Source organism: Aythya marila (genome assembly GCF_965140915.1).
Source record: "Aythya marila genome assembly, chromosome: 28".
Taxonomy (NCBI): Eukaryota; Metazoa; Chordata; class Aves; order Anseriformes; family Anatidae; genus Aythya; species Aythya marila.
In genome coordinates, this window is record NC_139069.1 from 2,530,229 (window position 1) to 2,548,516 (window position 18,288).

Sequence of the window (18,288 nt, forward strand, 5' to 3'; positions counted from 1 at the left end):
AAATCCAGACAATTCATTGTCATGAACCCTCCCTTCCCTCCACACCAAGAATCTGAAAGCACAGAATCCAAGCAAGTCTTCCATTTCAGATAAACCAAGACTCGGTCTTCCTGTTAAAATGCCCCCTCAGGAATACCATTCTCTAAAACATCTTCTATGCCACATTACATGTAGAACAAGACCCATCCTGACAGATGCTATCAGCCATCAGATGTGCCAGCTGCAGAAGACCCCTCTGGCAACCCCACCTGCATGACCCTGCTGCCAGAGCCTCACGGTGTCAAGAGCCTGCAGATGTGTCCTGCCACACGCTGCCCTCTGTTGTTGCGCTCCTCAGTGCCTCCAAGCCCTCTCTCCTTCTCTCCTTTCTGCATGCCAGCTGCGGTCAGAGCCCCCAGCCCTGCTGCGCTGTGCAGAGGAGCTGCTCCTGGCCACAGCTGTCCCTCTGCATTGTCTGCCAGGAGCTCTGCTTGGGCCCATGAGCCCAGCCCAGCTCAGCAGCACAGCACCAGCCCAAGGCACTGCAATCACCCCTCTGGGGGCTTTGCTGATGAGCCCACGAGCCTCAGGCCCTCAGAGACAATTGAAGACATTTTGACAGAAGTCCAAGTCAGAGGCAAGTTTCCTGCAGTGTCCCCCTGAAGGCCAGCACTGACACAGCCTCCCTTGGAGCTTATTAGAGCAGAACCCTGGAGGCAGTGAGGACAAGGAGACAAAGACAATGTGAAGGTGACACTGAGGTGTAGGAAAACTGTTTTTCTTTCACCAAGCACAAGGGCCAGGGAAGGGACCCCTGTCCTCTGGGAAGGGAGATCCTTTCCCTCCACACCTTGCTCAAGGCTCTTTGTGGGGCAGTAGGAGAGAGGGATGTGCATTGCCAAGTGCAGGAGAATGGTACAACCCCTGCCTGGTTCATGGGTGGGGGCGAGGAGGCAATGAGGCCCTGGGTCTTTCACAGTCAGTTGTTTCCTCATAAGCCTCAGTGGCAGAGGCAACAGCCATAGCCTTGGATACAAAGACCTGGGTCCTGCTGGCACTCTCAGTCTTGTCACAGCCCTTAATCTTTTCCACAGCAGCCTTACCTAAGGACTCTCATACCGCTACCTCTTTCCCTGCTGGCTGCAGACCCTTCTGTTGGTGATCGCTTACACATCTGAGCTGAGTCTGATAACTCAGATCTTCTTGGTTGCCATGCTACTCGCTAGCGTTAGGTCAGAGGTTGGACTCGATGATCTTGAGGTCTCTTCCAACCTAGAAATTCTGTGATTCTGTGATTCTGTAAGACAGCTCTGTAGGAAGCTGCCCTGGTTCCTCGTGAGGAGGCACCACTGCTCGTATGGCATCCCTCGTGGTGCCCAGAACCTTCTCCTCCTGGGCACTGCTCACTCTGCAGGGTCCCAGGCTGCCCTGATATGTGGGGTTACTCTTCATCATTGCAGGACTGGGCTCTTCTTCTTGTAAAGGGCACCATGTTTCTTTAGACAAATCTTGAGGTTTCTCAAGGTTGCCGTGGACTGACGCTCCATTCTGTCAGGCGTTAAGGTCTGCAGGCAGACAGTTCTAATTCCATGTGATTGTGCTATCTCTCACAAGACAGCAGCATCAGGACTTTCAGGAAAGTTTGGATAATACAGGAGTAACCAGTTGAACGGAATTGCAGCACAGAGTCACAGAAGTGTACGCGATGGAAGGCTGCCAGGTTCCACCTCTTCTGTGATTTCCTCCCATGCATGCTGTCAGTTTGTCTGGAGCTGTGTCCTGAATGTTATGGGGCTGTGCAGGTCAAAGTTAGAAGGGCCAAAGCCCAGATGGAGCTCCATCTGTATATTACTGTCCAAGACAATAAAAACTGCTTATATAAATACTTCACATAAAGGAAGATTAGGGAGAATCATCAGCCTTTATTGGATGTGGGGGGAAAGCTGGTGACAAGAAAGGAGGTAAAGGCTGAGGTACTTAATGCTTTCTTTGCCTCAGTCTCCATCAGCAAGACCAGCTTTTTCCCCTGGATATTTCTTCCTCCTCATGGCCAGTGCCGAAGTTCCAGGGCACGCTTCATGGCAGTTTTTTTCTCCTGTTCTTTCGTACTGCCAAAAAAAGCTCAATAAGGGTGGAAACCACTCGTCAAGTAGGCATCCCAACCCAGCAGGCTCCTTGCAGCCTCTCAACCAAGCAGACACAAGTCACCTCAGTAGCAGCTTCCAAGCCAGGGGCCTGCTGCTGGCCTTGCAGCTTCTTGTGGAGACACAGCCAAGCCTTGTGCCTGCTGCTGTGCAGTCAGGGACTCAAGCAGAAGGGACAGGACAACCCATGTCTGGGTTGTCTCTTTCAGTCTGGGTCGTCCTGGGTCTGGAGGCAGAGGGGATCCCCCAGTCAGCATGCCAAGCAGGTGCCTTCTGCTGGCCTAGCAGGGCCACTGCCAGATGTCAGCCCAAAAGTGCAGATCCCAGGGAGAAGGCAAGGGAGACCTGCAAACCTCCAGACACAAGTGACCTCACAGTCCCTTTCCGTGACATGTTCCTTCTGCTGCCCTATCAAGTGCAGAGACAGAAGTGACCTCACATTCACATTGCTACTGCTGGGTCAGGACATTCTGAGGCAGACCTGACCTCTCTCTAGTCCTTTATGGACCATGGCTCACCATTCTAGGTTAGAGGATAAACACAGGTTTAATGGGAATCTTTGGTGTTCTTCTGTGGCTATCAGGTCTTTCTCAAGGGTATGAGCAAGCCCTGTGGTTTAGGGGTTTTTTTTAGGCCTGCCAACAACTTCTCTAGGGCTAAATCGTGCATTTTAATGCTAGTGTTAAGGGAAGGGAATAGGGTAAGCAGGAGAGTAAAGGTAAGGGAAAGGGGCTGAGTTTTGCTTCAATGGATACTTTGAGTTCAGGCATTAGAATAGTGGATTCCTCTCAGAGTGGTGGAGAAACATTTAGGTTTAAAGATTGAAATTACTGGTTCAAATAAGGAAAGGGCAATACATGACTGTTTTAAGTCAGTGTTACTGTAGCATCTACATTAAATGACCCCTCTTACCTCTACAGAATCATTAATTTCTGCTGGCCATGCTTCTCTTCCCACCCCAAAATCTCACATCTTTCTTGTCCATGACCTCCCCATATTCTACTGGGATTAGCTTTCTGATGACATTTACCATCTCAGTGTATCTGTCTCACCTCTGTTGGCTCCTCCATTCCTGAGAAGATGGTGGCGTTGCAGTCAGGAGGGAAAAGGGCACAAAGTTCTTTAGGCGCATCCTGCACAATATGCCCATCAGCTCTGCACTTCCACAAAATCATGCTTCCTACCTACAAGTTTTGTTTCCCAAGTGGCTTCTATGCATCCAGCGTTACTTTTCCCAAGCCCTCAAGCATGTTTCAGGTTTGGATGTGGATGGATGGGAAAAGGAAAGCAATGCATGGATGGAACTGATCTTGGCAAGGGATGAAAAGAATAACAGGAAGAGATTCTGTAGGTACCTTGCTCAGAAAAGGAAGGCCAAGGACATTGTACCCCCTGTGATGAATGAGAAGGGTGAACTGGTAATAACAGACATGGAAAAGACAGAGGGACTCAACAATTTCTTTTCTTCAGTCTTCCCTGCCAGTCAGGCTTCCCAAGTCTTTTGTTTCCCTGAACCCATAGTTGATGGCTGTGGGTGCAAATTCCCACCTGCTGTAAGTGAAAAGCAGGTTTGAGACCACCTGCAGAAACCCAACAAGTACAAGTCTATGGGGCTTGATGACATGCAACCCAGGGTCCTAAGGGAACTATTTGATGTAGTTGTCAAGCCTCTCTCCATCATATTTGAAGAGTCCTGGCAGTCAGGTGAACTCCCTGGTGACCTGAAAAGGAAAACATCACTCCCATTTTTAAAAAGGGTAGAAATGAGAAGCCATGGAACTATTGAATTGTGAGCCTCACCTCTTTGCCTGACAAGATCATGGAAAAGATCCTCCTGGAATCAATGTCAAGGCATGTGCAAGACAAAGAGGTGATCTCAGACAGCCAGCATGGCTTCACCAAAGGCCAAATTGTTCCTGACCAATGTGCTGGCTTTCTACATTGAGTGACCACATCAGACAACAAGAGAAGACAGACCTACGTCATCTACTTGGTCTTCTGTAAGACCATTGACACTGTCCCATATGACATCCTGATCTCCAAATTAGAGAGATATGCATTTGATGGGTGCATCATTCAGTGGATAAGGAGTTGGCCTGAAGATCACACCCAGAGTGTGGTGCTCAACGCCTCTATGTCCTATGGAGGCTGGTGACAAGTGTTGTACCTCAGGGGTCTGTCCTGGGACTGGTGCTGTTTAATATCTTTATCTGTGACATAGACAGCGAGATTGACAGTGAGAGTGCATTCTGTACCGGTCACTTCTATTTCTACTCCTTCTACTCTGCCCCTGTGAGGCTCCACTTGGAGTCCTGCATCCACGACAGGGGCCCGCAGCACAAGAATAATGTGCATCTGTTAGAACGGGTCAAGAGGAGGGCCACAAAGATGATCAAGGGGCTGGAGCACATCTCCTGTGAAGAAAGGCTAAGAGAGCTGGGACTACAGCCTGGAGAAAAGAAGGCTCCGGGGTGACCTCTTTGTGGCCTTTCAGTACTTAAAGGGGGCTTATAAAAAAGATGGAGAGTGACTCTTTTTTCAATTAGATAATGATAGGACAAGGGAATGGTTTTAAATTAAAAGAGGGGAGATTTCGATTAGATGTTAGGAGGAAACTCTTCACTCAGAGGGAGGTGAGGCACTGGAACAGGTTGCCAAGAGACTTTAGAGGTGCCCCATCCCTGGAACTGTTCAAGAGCAGGGTAGATGAGGCCCTGGGCAACCTGATCTCATAGGGGGCATCCCTGCTTATGGCCAGGGGGTTGGAACTAGATGACCTTTAAGTTTCCTTCCAACAGGAGCCATTCTCTGATTCTATGGTCTCAAAATCTGTACCTCAAGCATGACTCCCATGCCATCAGCCTTCCTGTGGTCTATCACATGACCAGAACAGAAGGTGCCTCGCCATCATCTTCAATGCTTTGTGCTTGCTTCTGCCCTATATGGTCCCTGACTGTGCCGTTTCCTGCTGCTGGTTTGTCACCTCCAGAGACAGAAGTGGCCTCCCAGCCTCCTTCACAGCCATGTGCCTCCTGCAGGCCCAGCACATCCTGAGGCACACCTGACATCATCCCAGCATTCCCAGCCAGCTCCTCCTTGTGGCCTCTGATCTGATCACATACCTGTCACCTCACATGCCTCTTCCAATGCCATGGGACTGCTGCAGGGCCTCACAGTCCCTGCCTTGCCCCAAGGGGACAAGCAGCTGAAGTTAGGGGTAGGAGTGGGGTTGAAGCTGACATGTGCTGTGTGCATGGTGGAGGGCTTTGGGGGTTAGATGATCAGGTTAATGTTTAGGGATTAGAGGTCACCCTCCAGGGTCAAAGGAATGGCAAAGCATCGAGGGAGGGATTGGTGTTCTGCTCAAGGATCCTGCTCAAGGTTTAGGATAAGGGCAAGCTTTGAGGACTTCAGTTTAGGTCTGGTTTGGGGGCTAAGGCTAAGGCTGGCTTTTTATTCCTTGATTAGGCTTTATCATTCTTCTGCTTGCCCTCCTATTAGCAGATGAGTTTGACATCTGTCATTTCCAAGTTCTGAGGAATGTCTTTGATCCATCTGTCCTTTCCAAGGTCTTTGAGATAGGTCTTATGATGACATCTGCAGATCCACTTGAACTTCTCTCACCCTTCCCATACCACCTCTAGGCAACCTGAGGTCTGACTGGGAGGATGGTGGTTTAGGAAAGGGCTTCATGAAGATCTCTGAGGGGGGCTGTATTTGGGCTTCTCACAGACTGTGATGGCAGTATCATAGAAAACAGTGACACTCGTGTGGACAGAAGAGCAGGTGGATAAGGCCTTGGCCTGCCAATACAGGACACACACACACCTGAAAACTGCATGAGAGGGAAGAGGAAGATTGGATCCAAAATGTAGATTATGAAAGCAAAGACTGTGAGTATCACCGTGGCACTGCAGGACAGCTCCAGCAATGGGGCAAAACCACAGAAGGTGTCCACGACACTGGGGTCACAGAACAACGGCTGGGAGGAGAAGAAATAATTCCTGTACATGAGAGAAATTCCCCTGGTTCAGGTACAGCTGCCTTCTGGAACCAGACCTTCCACTACTCGAGCCTTGCAGAGAACAGGGATGACATACCGCCCAGGGCTGACCATGGAGCATGGTCGCCAGAAGGAAGCACGGCATCTGCAGGTGTTTGGTGGCAGGCACCAGAACAGTGTAGAGGGTGTTCCACATCCCAGTCACCGTGCTGGTCATGCGAGAGAGGAAGAAGAGATTTGTGTATGGGTAGAGGATCTTCCATTTGGATTACTGGGAAAACTCAACAAATGGTGTCTTAGTATCCAGTTCCCTTCATGGAAAACCTTTTAGAGCATTCAGTTTCCCCCTCTCTTGTTAGGACACATTCAGAGGGGTGAAATGATCCCTGGCAGTTGTGGCTAAGGTATCCTGCCATGCAGTGGGAAAACAATAGAAGTTAAGGGAGGGAATCATTTTACTCACGATGGACAATCAAACATAAATAGCATAAATCACACTTCTAAAATCAGTCTCTCCCAAGTTCAGCAAGGAGCAGTCAGCGAAGACTTCAGTCTACTTCAGGCACCACACCCCAGCAGAGACCCTGCTGCCTTCGGGAGCTGTCAGCCCTGAGGCCTTGGGGACAGCTCGAGGGAGCCCAAGGGCACAGAGCAAGCGATGCCATGGTCGGGTGCTGTGCTGCTGAGCTGGGCTGGGCTCCTGGGCCCAAGGGCAGCTCCTGGCAAGCACTGAAGAGAGACAGCTGTGCCCAGGAGCAGCTCCTCTGCACAGCGCAGCAGGGCTGGGGGCTCTGACCGCAGCTGGCACGGGAGAGTAGAGAAGGAGAGGGCTTGGAAGCACTGAGGAGCGCAACAACAGAGGGCAGCGTGTGGCAGGACACATCTTTTTAGGTCAGAGGTTGGACTCGATGATCTTGAGGTCTCTTCCAACCTAGAAATTCTGTGATTCTGTGATGCTGTGATCTGCAGGCTCTTGACATCGTGAGGCTCTGGCAGCAGGGCACTGCAGGTGGGGTTGCCAGAGGGGTCTTCTACAGCTGGCGCATCTGATGGCTGATAGCATCTGCCATGGTGGGTCTGTCTGGTTCTCCAGGTAGGAGTAGAAGATGCTTTTTTAAATTTTAAATGGCATTTAAATGGCAATTTTAATTTAATTTAAATGGCAATTTTAAATGGCATTTAAAATTGGATTTTTCAAGAAAAAGACCAGGGCAGGGACTACCTGAAAAGCAAGATGATTTTTTCAGTCAGTGTATTCATATTCCTGCAGTGGAGTGGACGAAGGTTTCATGGTAATGAATTTTCAAGGTTGTACAGGAGACTGAGACTCCTGGAGCATTTTACAGAGAAATTAATATATCAGTAATGAAATTTGAAAACTACCTTCCCAAACCTCATCTCACAGACTGCACCATCATATTGTGGTCCTCTCAGGTTTTATCCTAGCTCATCTTGGGGAGCTGCAAAAGCCCTGATACCCCCTGTCTTTGGGAGGTGTCTGCCGGCCAAGGCAGAGCAGAGATTGTTTGCAAAGAGAAGGAGCTGCCTCCTCTGCAGGCAGAGCTGCAGCACAGGAGGGTCTGCTGAGTGTCCGTCTGTCCCTCCCTGGCCTTGCCTCCCCTGGCAGAAGCACGCTGGCATTCCTCCTGGCTTCTCCAGCTGGCTGGTCTTGTTCCCAGGCTGGCTGGGGATGGGGGTTTCACATGCCCATGGGGTGAGTCCTCGGTGTGCTTGGGGGAAGGGGAGTACGGGGACAGGGTGAGTGGTCTGGAGTTGGGCACTTTGAGCCTGGATTCCTCTGCTCTCAGCAGTGTTCAGATTCTTTACAGGTCAACCTCTGAGTAGAACTTTCCTGCAGCTCTCACAGGATAGCTGAGACCAGCACTGATGGACAGATTGTCTGTCCTCACTAAAGGACACTCTGCGCTATAGGGACAGTCCCTTTTACTCTGAGGATGCACAAAGTTTCCCATCAAGTGCAGGAGAAATGCTCAGGAATTCTGTTTTAGAAAATCTCAACGAGTGTGATAGGTTAGCAACAACAAAAAATCTGACACTATACAATCAAAATTAAAGAAATCTGTATATATATATATGCTCTGATGTTGGGTAACCTGGGAGCAACACTGGGGCAAGGTTCTTTGATATCAGCAGTGAAGTGAGTCTGAGATTACCCCATGTTCCACCTTTCCTCTGGCTATTGGGCAAAACTGACTCTTCCATTGCCCACGGAGGAGTCCCCTGCTCCCAGGGATACCCTTCCCTTAGGCAGCATTAGGAAGAACTCATGAAAGGGACCTGCCAAATGTCTTCCTGGAAGTGGGCAATTTTCTGGAGATTCTAAAAGAGAAATGGGATGATTTTTTTCCCTGATAAGTCTGTAGTACATTACTACTGTTCTTTCTCTTCTATGTGCAGAACCACATCCCAAAAATGCAGATGTCCAACAGAAGCACCATGACCGAGTTCCTCCTGCTGGCATTCGCAGACACGCGCGAGCTGCAGCTCCTGCACTTCGCGCTCTTCCTGGGCATCTACCTGGCTGCCCTCCTGGGCAACGGCCTCATCCTCAGCGCCGTAGCCTGCCACCACCGCCTCCACACCCCCATGTACTTCTTCCTCCTCAACCTCGCCCTCCTGGACCTGGGCTGCATCTCCACCACTCTGCCCAAAGCCATGGCCAATGCCCTCTGGGACACCAGGGCCATCTCCTATCAAGGATGTATTGCACAAATACTCTTTTCACTCTTCTTTGTTGTAGCTGAGTATTGCCTCCTCACAGTCATGGCCTATGACCGCTACGTTGCCATCTGCAAGCCCCTGCACTACGGGAGCCTCGTGGGCAGCAGAGCTTGTGCCCAGATGGCAGCAGCTGCCTGGGGCAGTGGCTTTCTCAATGCTGTCCTGCACACGGCCGACACATTTTCCCTGCCCCTCTGCCAAGGCAATGTTGTGGACCAATTCTTCTGTGAAATCCCCCACATTCTCAAGCTCTCCTGCTCAGGTGCCTATCAAAGGGAATTTGGTGCACTTGTAATAAGTATTTCAGTATTATTTGGTTGTTCCATTTTCATTGTTATTTCTTATATTCAGATTCTCAGGGCAGTGCTGAGAATGCCCTCTAAGCAGGGCCAACACAAAGCCTTTTCCACGTGCCTCCCTCACCTGGCTGTTGTCTCCCTGATGGTCAGCACTGGCATTTTTGCCTACCTGAAACCCCCAGACATCTCTTTCCCATCCCTGGATATGGTGGTGTCATTTCTGTACTCAGTGGTGCCTTCAGCAGTGAACCCTCTTATCTACAGCATGAGGAACAAGGAACTAAGGGATTCAGTGAGGACTCTGCTTGAATACACACATTTTCAACATATTCACCTATAATAATATAGATATAATTAGAAATTCCAGCATTTTCAGACAGTGGTGGCAGCATGCAGGGGAGGGGTCCCAGCAGGGCTTGGTGCTGCAGAGCCAGGGCTGCGCCAAGGGAGCCCAGAGCTGCAGGGGCAGGGGAGAGGAGGCTGCTCTGGGCCCTTGCTGGCCTGGGCAGAGCAGGAAAGGGGCCCAGGGCATTCGTCCCCTCCCCGCAGCCTGCCAGCACATCTGCTGAGGGCCAGGGTGGCTGCTGCAGGGGCAGGGAGCTCAGCATGGCCCTTGCAGCCCCTCTGCCCTTGGGCTCGACCCCGGCCTTGGCTCTGCTGGCAGGAGCGCTCTTGGCATGCACTTCCTGGCCTCCCCTCGCCTGCGCATATCTGCTGCCCACTCAGGCTGCTGCCACAAACGTGTCCTCACAAGCAGCACCACCCCTTGGGCTGCTTCTCTTGGCCTCCCCAACCAACTGCCTTGGCTCCTTGTCTCTGCTGGGCCCCACCTTCCACACTCAAATGTTTCCCTTGGCTGTTGTCTCCCTTTCCCCTGCCCTGTGGGAATACTAATCTGGGGCGGACAGGTTACCATTAGGTGCAGTGATGCTTGTGTAACTCACATTGGTGATGGCACAAATGCTGGTTCCTTCACCAGTGATGCACATGCTTCTTCATGTTAGGCCAAACTCAACATCCTTCTCTCTCTGCTTTTCCTCATGGATGAACTGGATTAGGTCTCCTTAATTATTCTGAGGCACAATGCAATGCTTTTTGCCTTCTGCTACTCAGGCACAATATGTGTGACTTTCCCTTAGTCTGCACATTGACCTGCAGGGTCATTCCGTATTTGTTGCTTTCCAAATGTTAGTTGGACGGGGGCCATTTGCAAAGTGGGGCAAGTTGATGTGTCCTGCCTCAGCCATTTGAAGCATGCTATACTTGAGTTTTTCAGCCTGAGTTTGCTAAAGATGACCCAGGAAGGCCATCAACAGATGTTCAAGTGTCCAGTTTAAGTAAGGGAGAGTATCTCAGGTTTCCAGTGGCCATTTCAAATCTAGGTCAATCCAAGGAACCCACTGAAGAAGAGGTTTGTCTTTGAAGGGGTGTTCCTGTGCTGGGCTGAGCTGCAGTTACAGGGACAAAGACCACTGCTGGCAGTGGAGGTGCCCTGGGAACTCCACCATGCTCCACCTGATTTTCCCGAAGGGCTCTGGTATCCTGCAGCTCTTTTCTGACATCTGCCGGTCCGGAGAAGTGCCTCAAACACAACGGGGCCACTGGAGGTTTTCCCTGGTTGCTTATGGTCAGACGGCAAAGCTCTGCCAGAATACCCAGTTTTTTTTTTCAGTACTTGAATAATAAAGCAACAACTCATCAGCTCAAAAGACTCAATCCTTTCTGTAAAATGTCTCATGTGAAGTGTAATTTCTATCATGAAGAAATGTGATTTTTCAGGATGCATACTCATCCCAGGAGAAGAAATACTGATGTTCACCTGTAGTGACATTGTCATTGCTTTTCTATCATGGTGTGCTCCCTCCCTCATCTTCCAGGCACAAAACTCATCTTGAATACATAGACCCTGCTGAATGCCCCCTTTCCAGCTGCCTGTCTGGACCTATGCACTTCCCATCATTCTCCTGGTTTGCCCTCCTCTTACCGTTTAATCATTCAGACCACTCTCAGTGACCCAGTTGCTGCTTGGAGTTTCAGTGAGTTCAAGGTCGCCCATCTCTCAGCAGTCTGTCCAATGGTTTCCTTAGTAAGACCCTCATCGTTTATCATTGAATTTGTATGATATGGATTAATATTAACACAATTACTTAAAATTTCCTATTAATCACTGTAAATTACATCATGTACAGTCATCCTTTTGGGAAGGTAAGCATCACTGGAGGCAATAAAATAAGGAACTTGAACTTTGTTTTATTTTTTTTTTTTTTTTGAAAATTGCAGCATGATTTCCTGTTGTTTGTTTTCAAATAGGAAAACCCCTGCTCTTCCCACCTAAGCAGGGCTTCAAAGGAGAAACCCTAGAGCAATATAACCAGGAAAATGATGCTCTAAACTGAAACACAACAAAATTCAGCCTTTAAAATGAAGAAAGATTTTTATTAGATGCTCCTTGAAATCTTCCCCCTTAACTACAACATGAAAGCTCTCCAATTAGCTGAACAAGTCTTGAAGACTTGAAGAAAATGGTGGGAGAGATATGGCTCCTTAGGAGTTTCTGTGTTTTAATGAGTTCCATTGTATGTTTAGGTGCTGAGTCAATGAAACTTGGGTACTGAGCGGAGAATGATGCAAGTGTGCGAAAAAGCAAACTCAAAAGGAAAAGCTGAAGTGACTTGGAGTATTAATGGGCCCCACTGAGGGCTGTTACTAACAAAGCCTCCCCAGGGATGTGTTAGGGCAGATAATTGGAGGCCATGATTACAGACAGGCAAAGCACTGTGCTGAGAAAAGTCTTGGTTGGTTTTGGTGAGGCAAAAGGTCTAAAGCCTGACCCCAGCCACTGCGAGGAGAGATCCTGCACCCCCCTGTCTGGCTCAGGACTTTTCCTGGAGGTCTGAGGAATGTGGTGGGCAGTGTGATGCCATGAGAGGAAAACTGGTATGACACCACCCTGCCTCTGCACAGGGTTGCAAGGAAGCAAAGAGGCTGCACTGCAATGACTATATTTCGTTTTCTCAAAAGTTCTAGGCAAAGCGTCAGGACTGTTGGGGACTTCCCTTTTTATCAGCAACCTCTGTCTTTTCCTCTGCATGCTTTCCTATGCTGTCCCACACTTTGTCCTGTTTCCTAGAAGTCTGTAGACAGCCATCTCTGTTCACCCCCTTGCTCTCATCAGAGCATTTCCATCATTTCACCAGTGTCTCCTCAAGCCTCACCAGCTGTTCCTTGAAACACAAAGCTAGGGTCTGATCATAGATACTCACCAGCATCTTCCAAGATATGGACCTGGTGCTGGCCTTGCAGCTTCTTGGCTAGACACAGCCAAGCCTTGTGCCTCCTGCTGCCCAGTCATGGACTCAAGCAGAAGGGACAGGACAACCCATCTGGGGGCCTTCTTTCTGCCTGGGTCTTCCTGGCTCTGGAGGCAGAGGGGATCCCCCAGTCAGCATGCCAAGCAGGTGCCTTGTGCTGGCCTAGCAGGGCCACTGCCAGATGTCAGCCCAAAAGTGCAGATCCCAGATCTATGTCAAGGGTGACCTGCCACTTCCAGACACAAGTGACCTCACAGTCCCTTTGCGTGACACGTTCCTGCTGCTGCCCAATCAAGTGCAGAGACAGAAGTGACCTCACAGTCCCTGCCACAGTCACATTCCTCGTGCTGGGGCAGGAGATCCTGAGGCAGAGCTGAGCTCCTCAGAGCATTCCCACCCATCTCCTCCTTGTGGCCCACAAGCTGATCAGATCCATGGCCCCTCACATTTATTTGAGGTTAGGGTTTTGTATAGGTCTCTTAAGCAGTTTTCTAGTGTTAAATAGGCCATTTTAGTGCTAGTATTAAGGGTGGAGATCAGAGTGATTAAGAGAGTAAGAGCTAGGATGAATCAGCTATGGGCTGAGTTTTGTCTTCTAGGGATACTTTCAGGTCAGTCATTAGAGTAGTGGATTCCTGTCAGGGTGCTGAGTAGCATTTAGGTTTAGGAATTAACTTTATAGGTTGAAGCTGGGGAATAGCCTTGAATGACTATTTTAAGTCATGGTTACATCTGCATCAGCATAACCTGAACCCTCTTACCTCTACATAATCCTTAATTTCAGCTGGCCAAGCCCCTATTCCCTGGTTTCAGTTAGAACAGAATTAATTTTCTTCCTAGTAGCTGGTGGAATGCTGTGTTTTGGCTTAGGATGAGAAGAGTGCTGATAACACCCCGATGTTTTAATTGTTGCAGAGCAGTGCTTATACCAAGCCAAGGACATCTCAGACTTTTGCTCTGTCCTGCCAACAGGCAGGCTGGGGGTGCAGTAAGAGCTGAGAGGGGACAGACCCAGGACAGGTGACCCGAACTAGCCAAAGGGGTATTCCATACCATCCGACGTCATGCTAAACAATATATAGGGGTGGCTAGCCGGGGGGGGGGGGGCCGGACTGCTCGGGGTTAAGCTGGGCATCGGTCAGCGGGTGGTGAGCAATTGCATTGTGCATCACTTGTTTGTACATATTATTAGAAGTAGTACTATTATCATCATTGTATTATTATTATTATTATTATTATTATTATTATTATTATTATTATTATTATTATTATTATTATTATTATTATTATTATTATTATTATTATTATTATTATTATTATTTTCCTGTCTTATTAAACTGTCTTTATCTCAACTCACGGGCTTCACTTTCCATTTCTCTCCCCCGTCCCAGAGAGGGAGGGGGGAGGGTGAGCGAACGGCTGCATGGTGTTTAGCTGCCAGCCGGGTTAAACCACGACACAGTCTCACATTTCTCCTGGCTTCTCCTGACCTCCCCATATCAGATATCTTTTTAGGGGCATGCTTATGATGCCTTTCAAGATTTTAGACTATCTGTCAGTGCTCTGTTGGCTACTCTATTTTGGAGAAAAGCGTCACTTAAGACACGATGGAAAAGGACACCAATGTCCATCAGAGCACCCTGCACAATGTGCCCAGCAGCTCTGCAGTGCCACAAAAGTACGGTTCCTGCCTACAAGTTTTCTTTCCAGAATGGCTCTTATGGCTCCAGGGTAACTTTTCCCAGACACTCACTTCCCCAGGCCACACCACCCTTGCTCGCAGGCCCCACGTGTCTCTCCAAGCCTCCCTTCTTCTCCTGCAGTAGTGGCACCTCACTGCAGCAGGTTGGTGCATCTCCAGGCTCAGGGGTGTTTCCTGAGGGCCTGCCCCGTGTGGGGAGTGGTGGGGAGGAAGAGAGCAAGGTCATCTCCTGGGACATGGCTGAGCACAGCCCAGCCATCCCACACTGTGGGCAGGTCCCTGCTCCCAGGCTGAGGCACACATGCAAGGTGGACACTTCTCCATCATTCCAGCTTCACGCAGGGCCTTTCAGCCCTGCCCCCCATCCGGGACTCACCACTTCCTTCTCGTCAACCCACAGACATCGATTGCTTTCCATTTGGGGACTCAGGCAGGACTTTAAGGATCTGCTAAAGCCCTGAGTGTCCTTGTTTCTCACAGCCTTCTCACAAGTCTTTCTCCTGGCCCTCCCCACTGCCCAGCACTGCCTCTCAGGTGGCACTCAGTGACCCTTCAGAAGGGCCTTTGGGCTTCCTCAATTGTTCTACTGCTTATTACCACTTTCCTGGCTCCTTGCAGAGCTTCTCATCCATTGTGGGGACAAAGACTGGCTGGGATGGCGTTTCTCTCTGCAGATCAGGCCCTGTGGTGCTGTGTTTTTGATATGTGACCATAGCAGTGTTGGTCACCCATGGCTGTAGTCGCTGTTCCTGAGCAGTGCTGGCACAGCATCAAGGCCTTCTCGGCTTCTCAGTCTACCCCAGGAGTCAGTTGGCTGCAGGTGGGCAAGAGGCTGGGAGGAGAACCTGCTGTGACAGCTGACCCAGCCTGAGCAGTCTGAGCTGCCCATGCACTCCTCAGATTCACCTTGTTTGTTACCTGAAACGACCTTGCACAGTCATTTTATGAGGTTCTAATCACTACCCACTGAGCACCCTGTCCCTGGAGATCCCCTGACATCTCCTGGAAGCTCCAGATTCCTCTCCAGGTTGGCATCAGCACAGTCCCAATCAGATGAGTTGTCATCTCCTTAGGCAAGTGCTGCCCCAACGAGAGTGCTTAGTCCTACTCTTGGTCCCTCACAGACCTCCATGGGAATTTCAGCCTCTGTCCCACACTCCATGAAGAAGCGCAGAAAACAGAAGAGCAGGGAGCAACCCCTTGGCTGTGTTCCTGATAGCACATTTGGAAGAGGTGTCCAGACTTCTGGGATTGCACTGAGCAAGACCCTCTTGTTATTGTGGTGCAAGCAGGGAGGCCAGCTGTGACCCAGGGCTGCACAGTGCCTGCTGCTGTCTGCAGCCACAGGGATGCCACTGCAGAGACAACAGGACTGTCACCAAGGCATATGAAAACTCAAGACTAACACAGAAAGAAGTACAGTGTGGAAGCTAAATGAGAGCAGCAGTGAAAAGACCACATCCTGCTGCTGGCCATGGCCATGGCTCCAGGGAAGCAGGAGCCCTGACCTGAAGGCAGCAGAGAGGCAGAGCCCAGCGGGCAGTGAGGGGCAGTCCTAAGGGCCACTGAGGATGCTCCTGCATGTGGCAGCTGGGCTTTTGATCCAGAGACCCTCCTGCGTGCTGAGGTTGCTCCCCCAGCTCCAGAGGAGATAGGAAGAGACTGACACCAGTGAATTTCTGATGGATTTCTTTTTGGGTTTACCTACACAGGAAGCCAACTTCAACTGGAAAATAATTGACTTCTACAGTGCTAGGAAAAAATATTATTTAAACAAAAGTGAAATAATGAGAGAAAATAACAATACAGATATTTAATAATTGAAGATATCACGTTATTTTCTTTCTTAGAAAAGCCTGGATTTCTAATATTAAGCATAGTATTACAGGTGAATTTGCTGAAGATGTGTGTATTCAAGTAGAGTCCTGATGGAATCCCTTAGTTCCTGGTTCCTCATGCTGTAGATGAGGGGGTTCGCTGCTGGAGGAACCACAGTGTACAGAACTGTAACCACCAGGTCCAGGGATGGAGAGGAGATGGAGGGGGGCTTCAGGAAGGCAAACATGGCAGTGCTGACCATCAGGGAGACCACGGCCAGGTGAGGGAGGCACGTGGAAAAGGCTTTGTGCCGGCCCTGAGAAGAGGGAATCCTCAGCACTGCCCTGAAGATCTGAACATAGGACACCACAATGAAAACAAAACAATCAAAGCCTATAAAAACACTAAACACAAGTGCCCAAACTTCCCTGAGGTAGGCATGTGAGCAGGAGAGCTTGAGGATGTGGGGGATTTCACAGAAGAACTGCTCCACAGCATTGCCTTGGCAGAAGGGTAGGGAAAATGTGTTGGCCGTGTGCAGGACAGCATTGAGAAAGCCACTGCCCCAGGCAGCTGCTGCCATGGTGGCACAAGCTCTGCTGCCCAGGAGGCTCCCATAGTGCAGGGGCTTGCAGATGGCAATGTAGCGGTCATAGGCCATGACCGTGAGAATAGAATATTCTGCTGCTATAAAGAAGAGAAAGAATAAGACCTGTGCAGCACATCCTTGATAGGAGATGGCCCTGGTGTCCCAGAGGGCATTGGCCATGGCTTTGGGCAGAGTGGTGGAGATGCAGCCCACGTCGAGGAGGGCGAGGTTGAGGAGGAAGAAGTACATGGGGGTGTGGAGGCAGTGGTCACAGGCTACGGCGCTGAGGATGAGGCCGTTGCCCAGGAGGGCAGCCAGGTAGATGCCCAGGAAGAGCGCGAAGTGCAGGAGCTGCAGCTTGCGTGTGTCTGCCAATGCCATCAGAAGGAACTCGCTCACAGAGCTGCTGTTGGGCATTTGCTGACTCTGGACAGTTGACTGTTGAAGAGGAGAAGGCAGTCAAATTTCAGATGACACCTAAGAAAAACCTACTGCAAGCCTTAAAGCACACCTAGCCTGAGCCTCTCTCTTTGCAGGAGAACCTTTCAGCTGCTGTGTTGCTTGAACTGTGGCTGGTGCTGGTAGGGAGTGGCACTGGTAGAAGGGGCTGCTGTGGCTCCAGAGGAGTCCTTCCTGCTGTGCAGCAGGAGGGAAGCAGGAACACAATGAAAACCTAACTTCAGACCTTTTGTCAAATCCATGAGTTTTCTGTTGTTGTTGGAAACAACTCATCTGAGTGCACAGTTCAACAGGCCACTGCCCACTAGCCTTCTTTTAAGCTGCCTTTTATCTCCCCTCTCTGAGGATCATCCCACTGAGGTCTTTCCATGAGAAGAATCTGGAGTCAGCTGAGAGCAGAGAAGCCCACTTCAAGTGCAGCTGGATGGAAACCTCACCTTGTCTCTGGAGGACTGAGAAGAACCTCAGCTCTTCCCTCTTTGCCTTACTCCAGCTGCCAAGAGAGCCATCCAGCTGTACGGACAGGGCCTTAGTGTGGAGGTGTCTTCTCCTTGGGTCACCTGGATAACACAAGGATGCCTTGAGAGAGCTGCATGCTGCTGGAGAACAGCCTGCAGCCCAGGAGGACACCTCATAGAGAGATGGATATCCACAAGAAGGGATGTCGCAATATCACAGCTGCACACCTGCAGGTTCTGGAGGAGGCTTGGCCACTCTACTCATAGCTGTCTAGGGGTACCTGGCTTAGGGCACTGCAAGGGGCTTCTGCCAGACTTCCTCAACTCTCACTGCAACCCAACAGGACTCTCAAAGCCTACTGCATTGCCCACTGCCCTCCCAGAAACAAGACCCAGCAGGAGACCCTTCCAGGACCTGCAGCTGCATGGCCCTGCAGCCAGACACTCACCTTGTCAAGGGCTGTGCAGGTTTCTCCTGCAGGCAGCTCTCAGAATCCTCCCACTGCCAACTGCCTTCAGCCCCTCTCTCATTTTCTTCTCTCTGTGTCTGTGCTTCTATGTCTCTTTCCTGATGTGCTGTGCAGAGGAGCTGCTCCTGGGCACACCTGTCTCTCTGCACCACGGCCCTCTTGCCACGAGCTCCCCTTGGGCTCACGAGCCCAGCCCAGCTCAGCAGCACAGCACCAGCCCAAGGCACTGCAATCACCCCTCTGGGGGATTTGATGATGAGCCCACGAACCTCAGGCACTCAGAGACAACTGAAGACATCTCTCCAGAAGTCCAA

General features: G+C 50.2%; 1 protein-coding gene across 1 annotated transcript; it reads right to left on the reverse strand.

Annotated features, from left to right (window-relative positions):
- Positions 1-16,062: 16,062 nt before the first annotated feature.
- Positions 16,063-17,004, reverse strand: LOC309888286 (olfactory receptor 14C36-like; the record flags this gene model as incomplete). The annotated part of the gene is made up of 1 exon (XM_082780525.1): positions 16,063-17,004. One exon carries the CDS (start codon positions 17,002-17,004, stop codon positions 16,063-16,065), a length of 942 nt encoding a protein of 313 aa, XP_082636651.1.
- Positions 17,005-18,288: the final 1,284 nt, after the last annotated feature.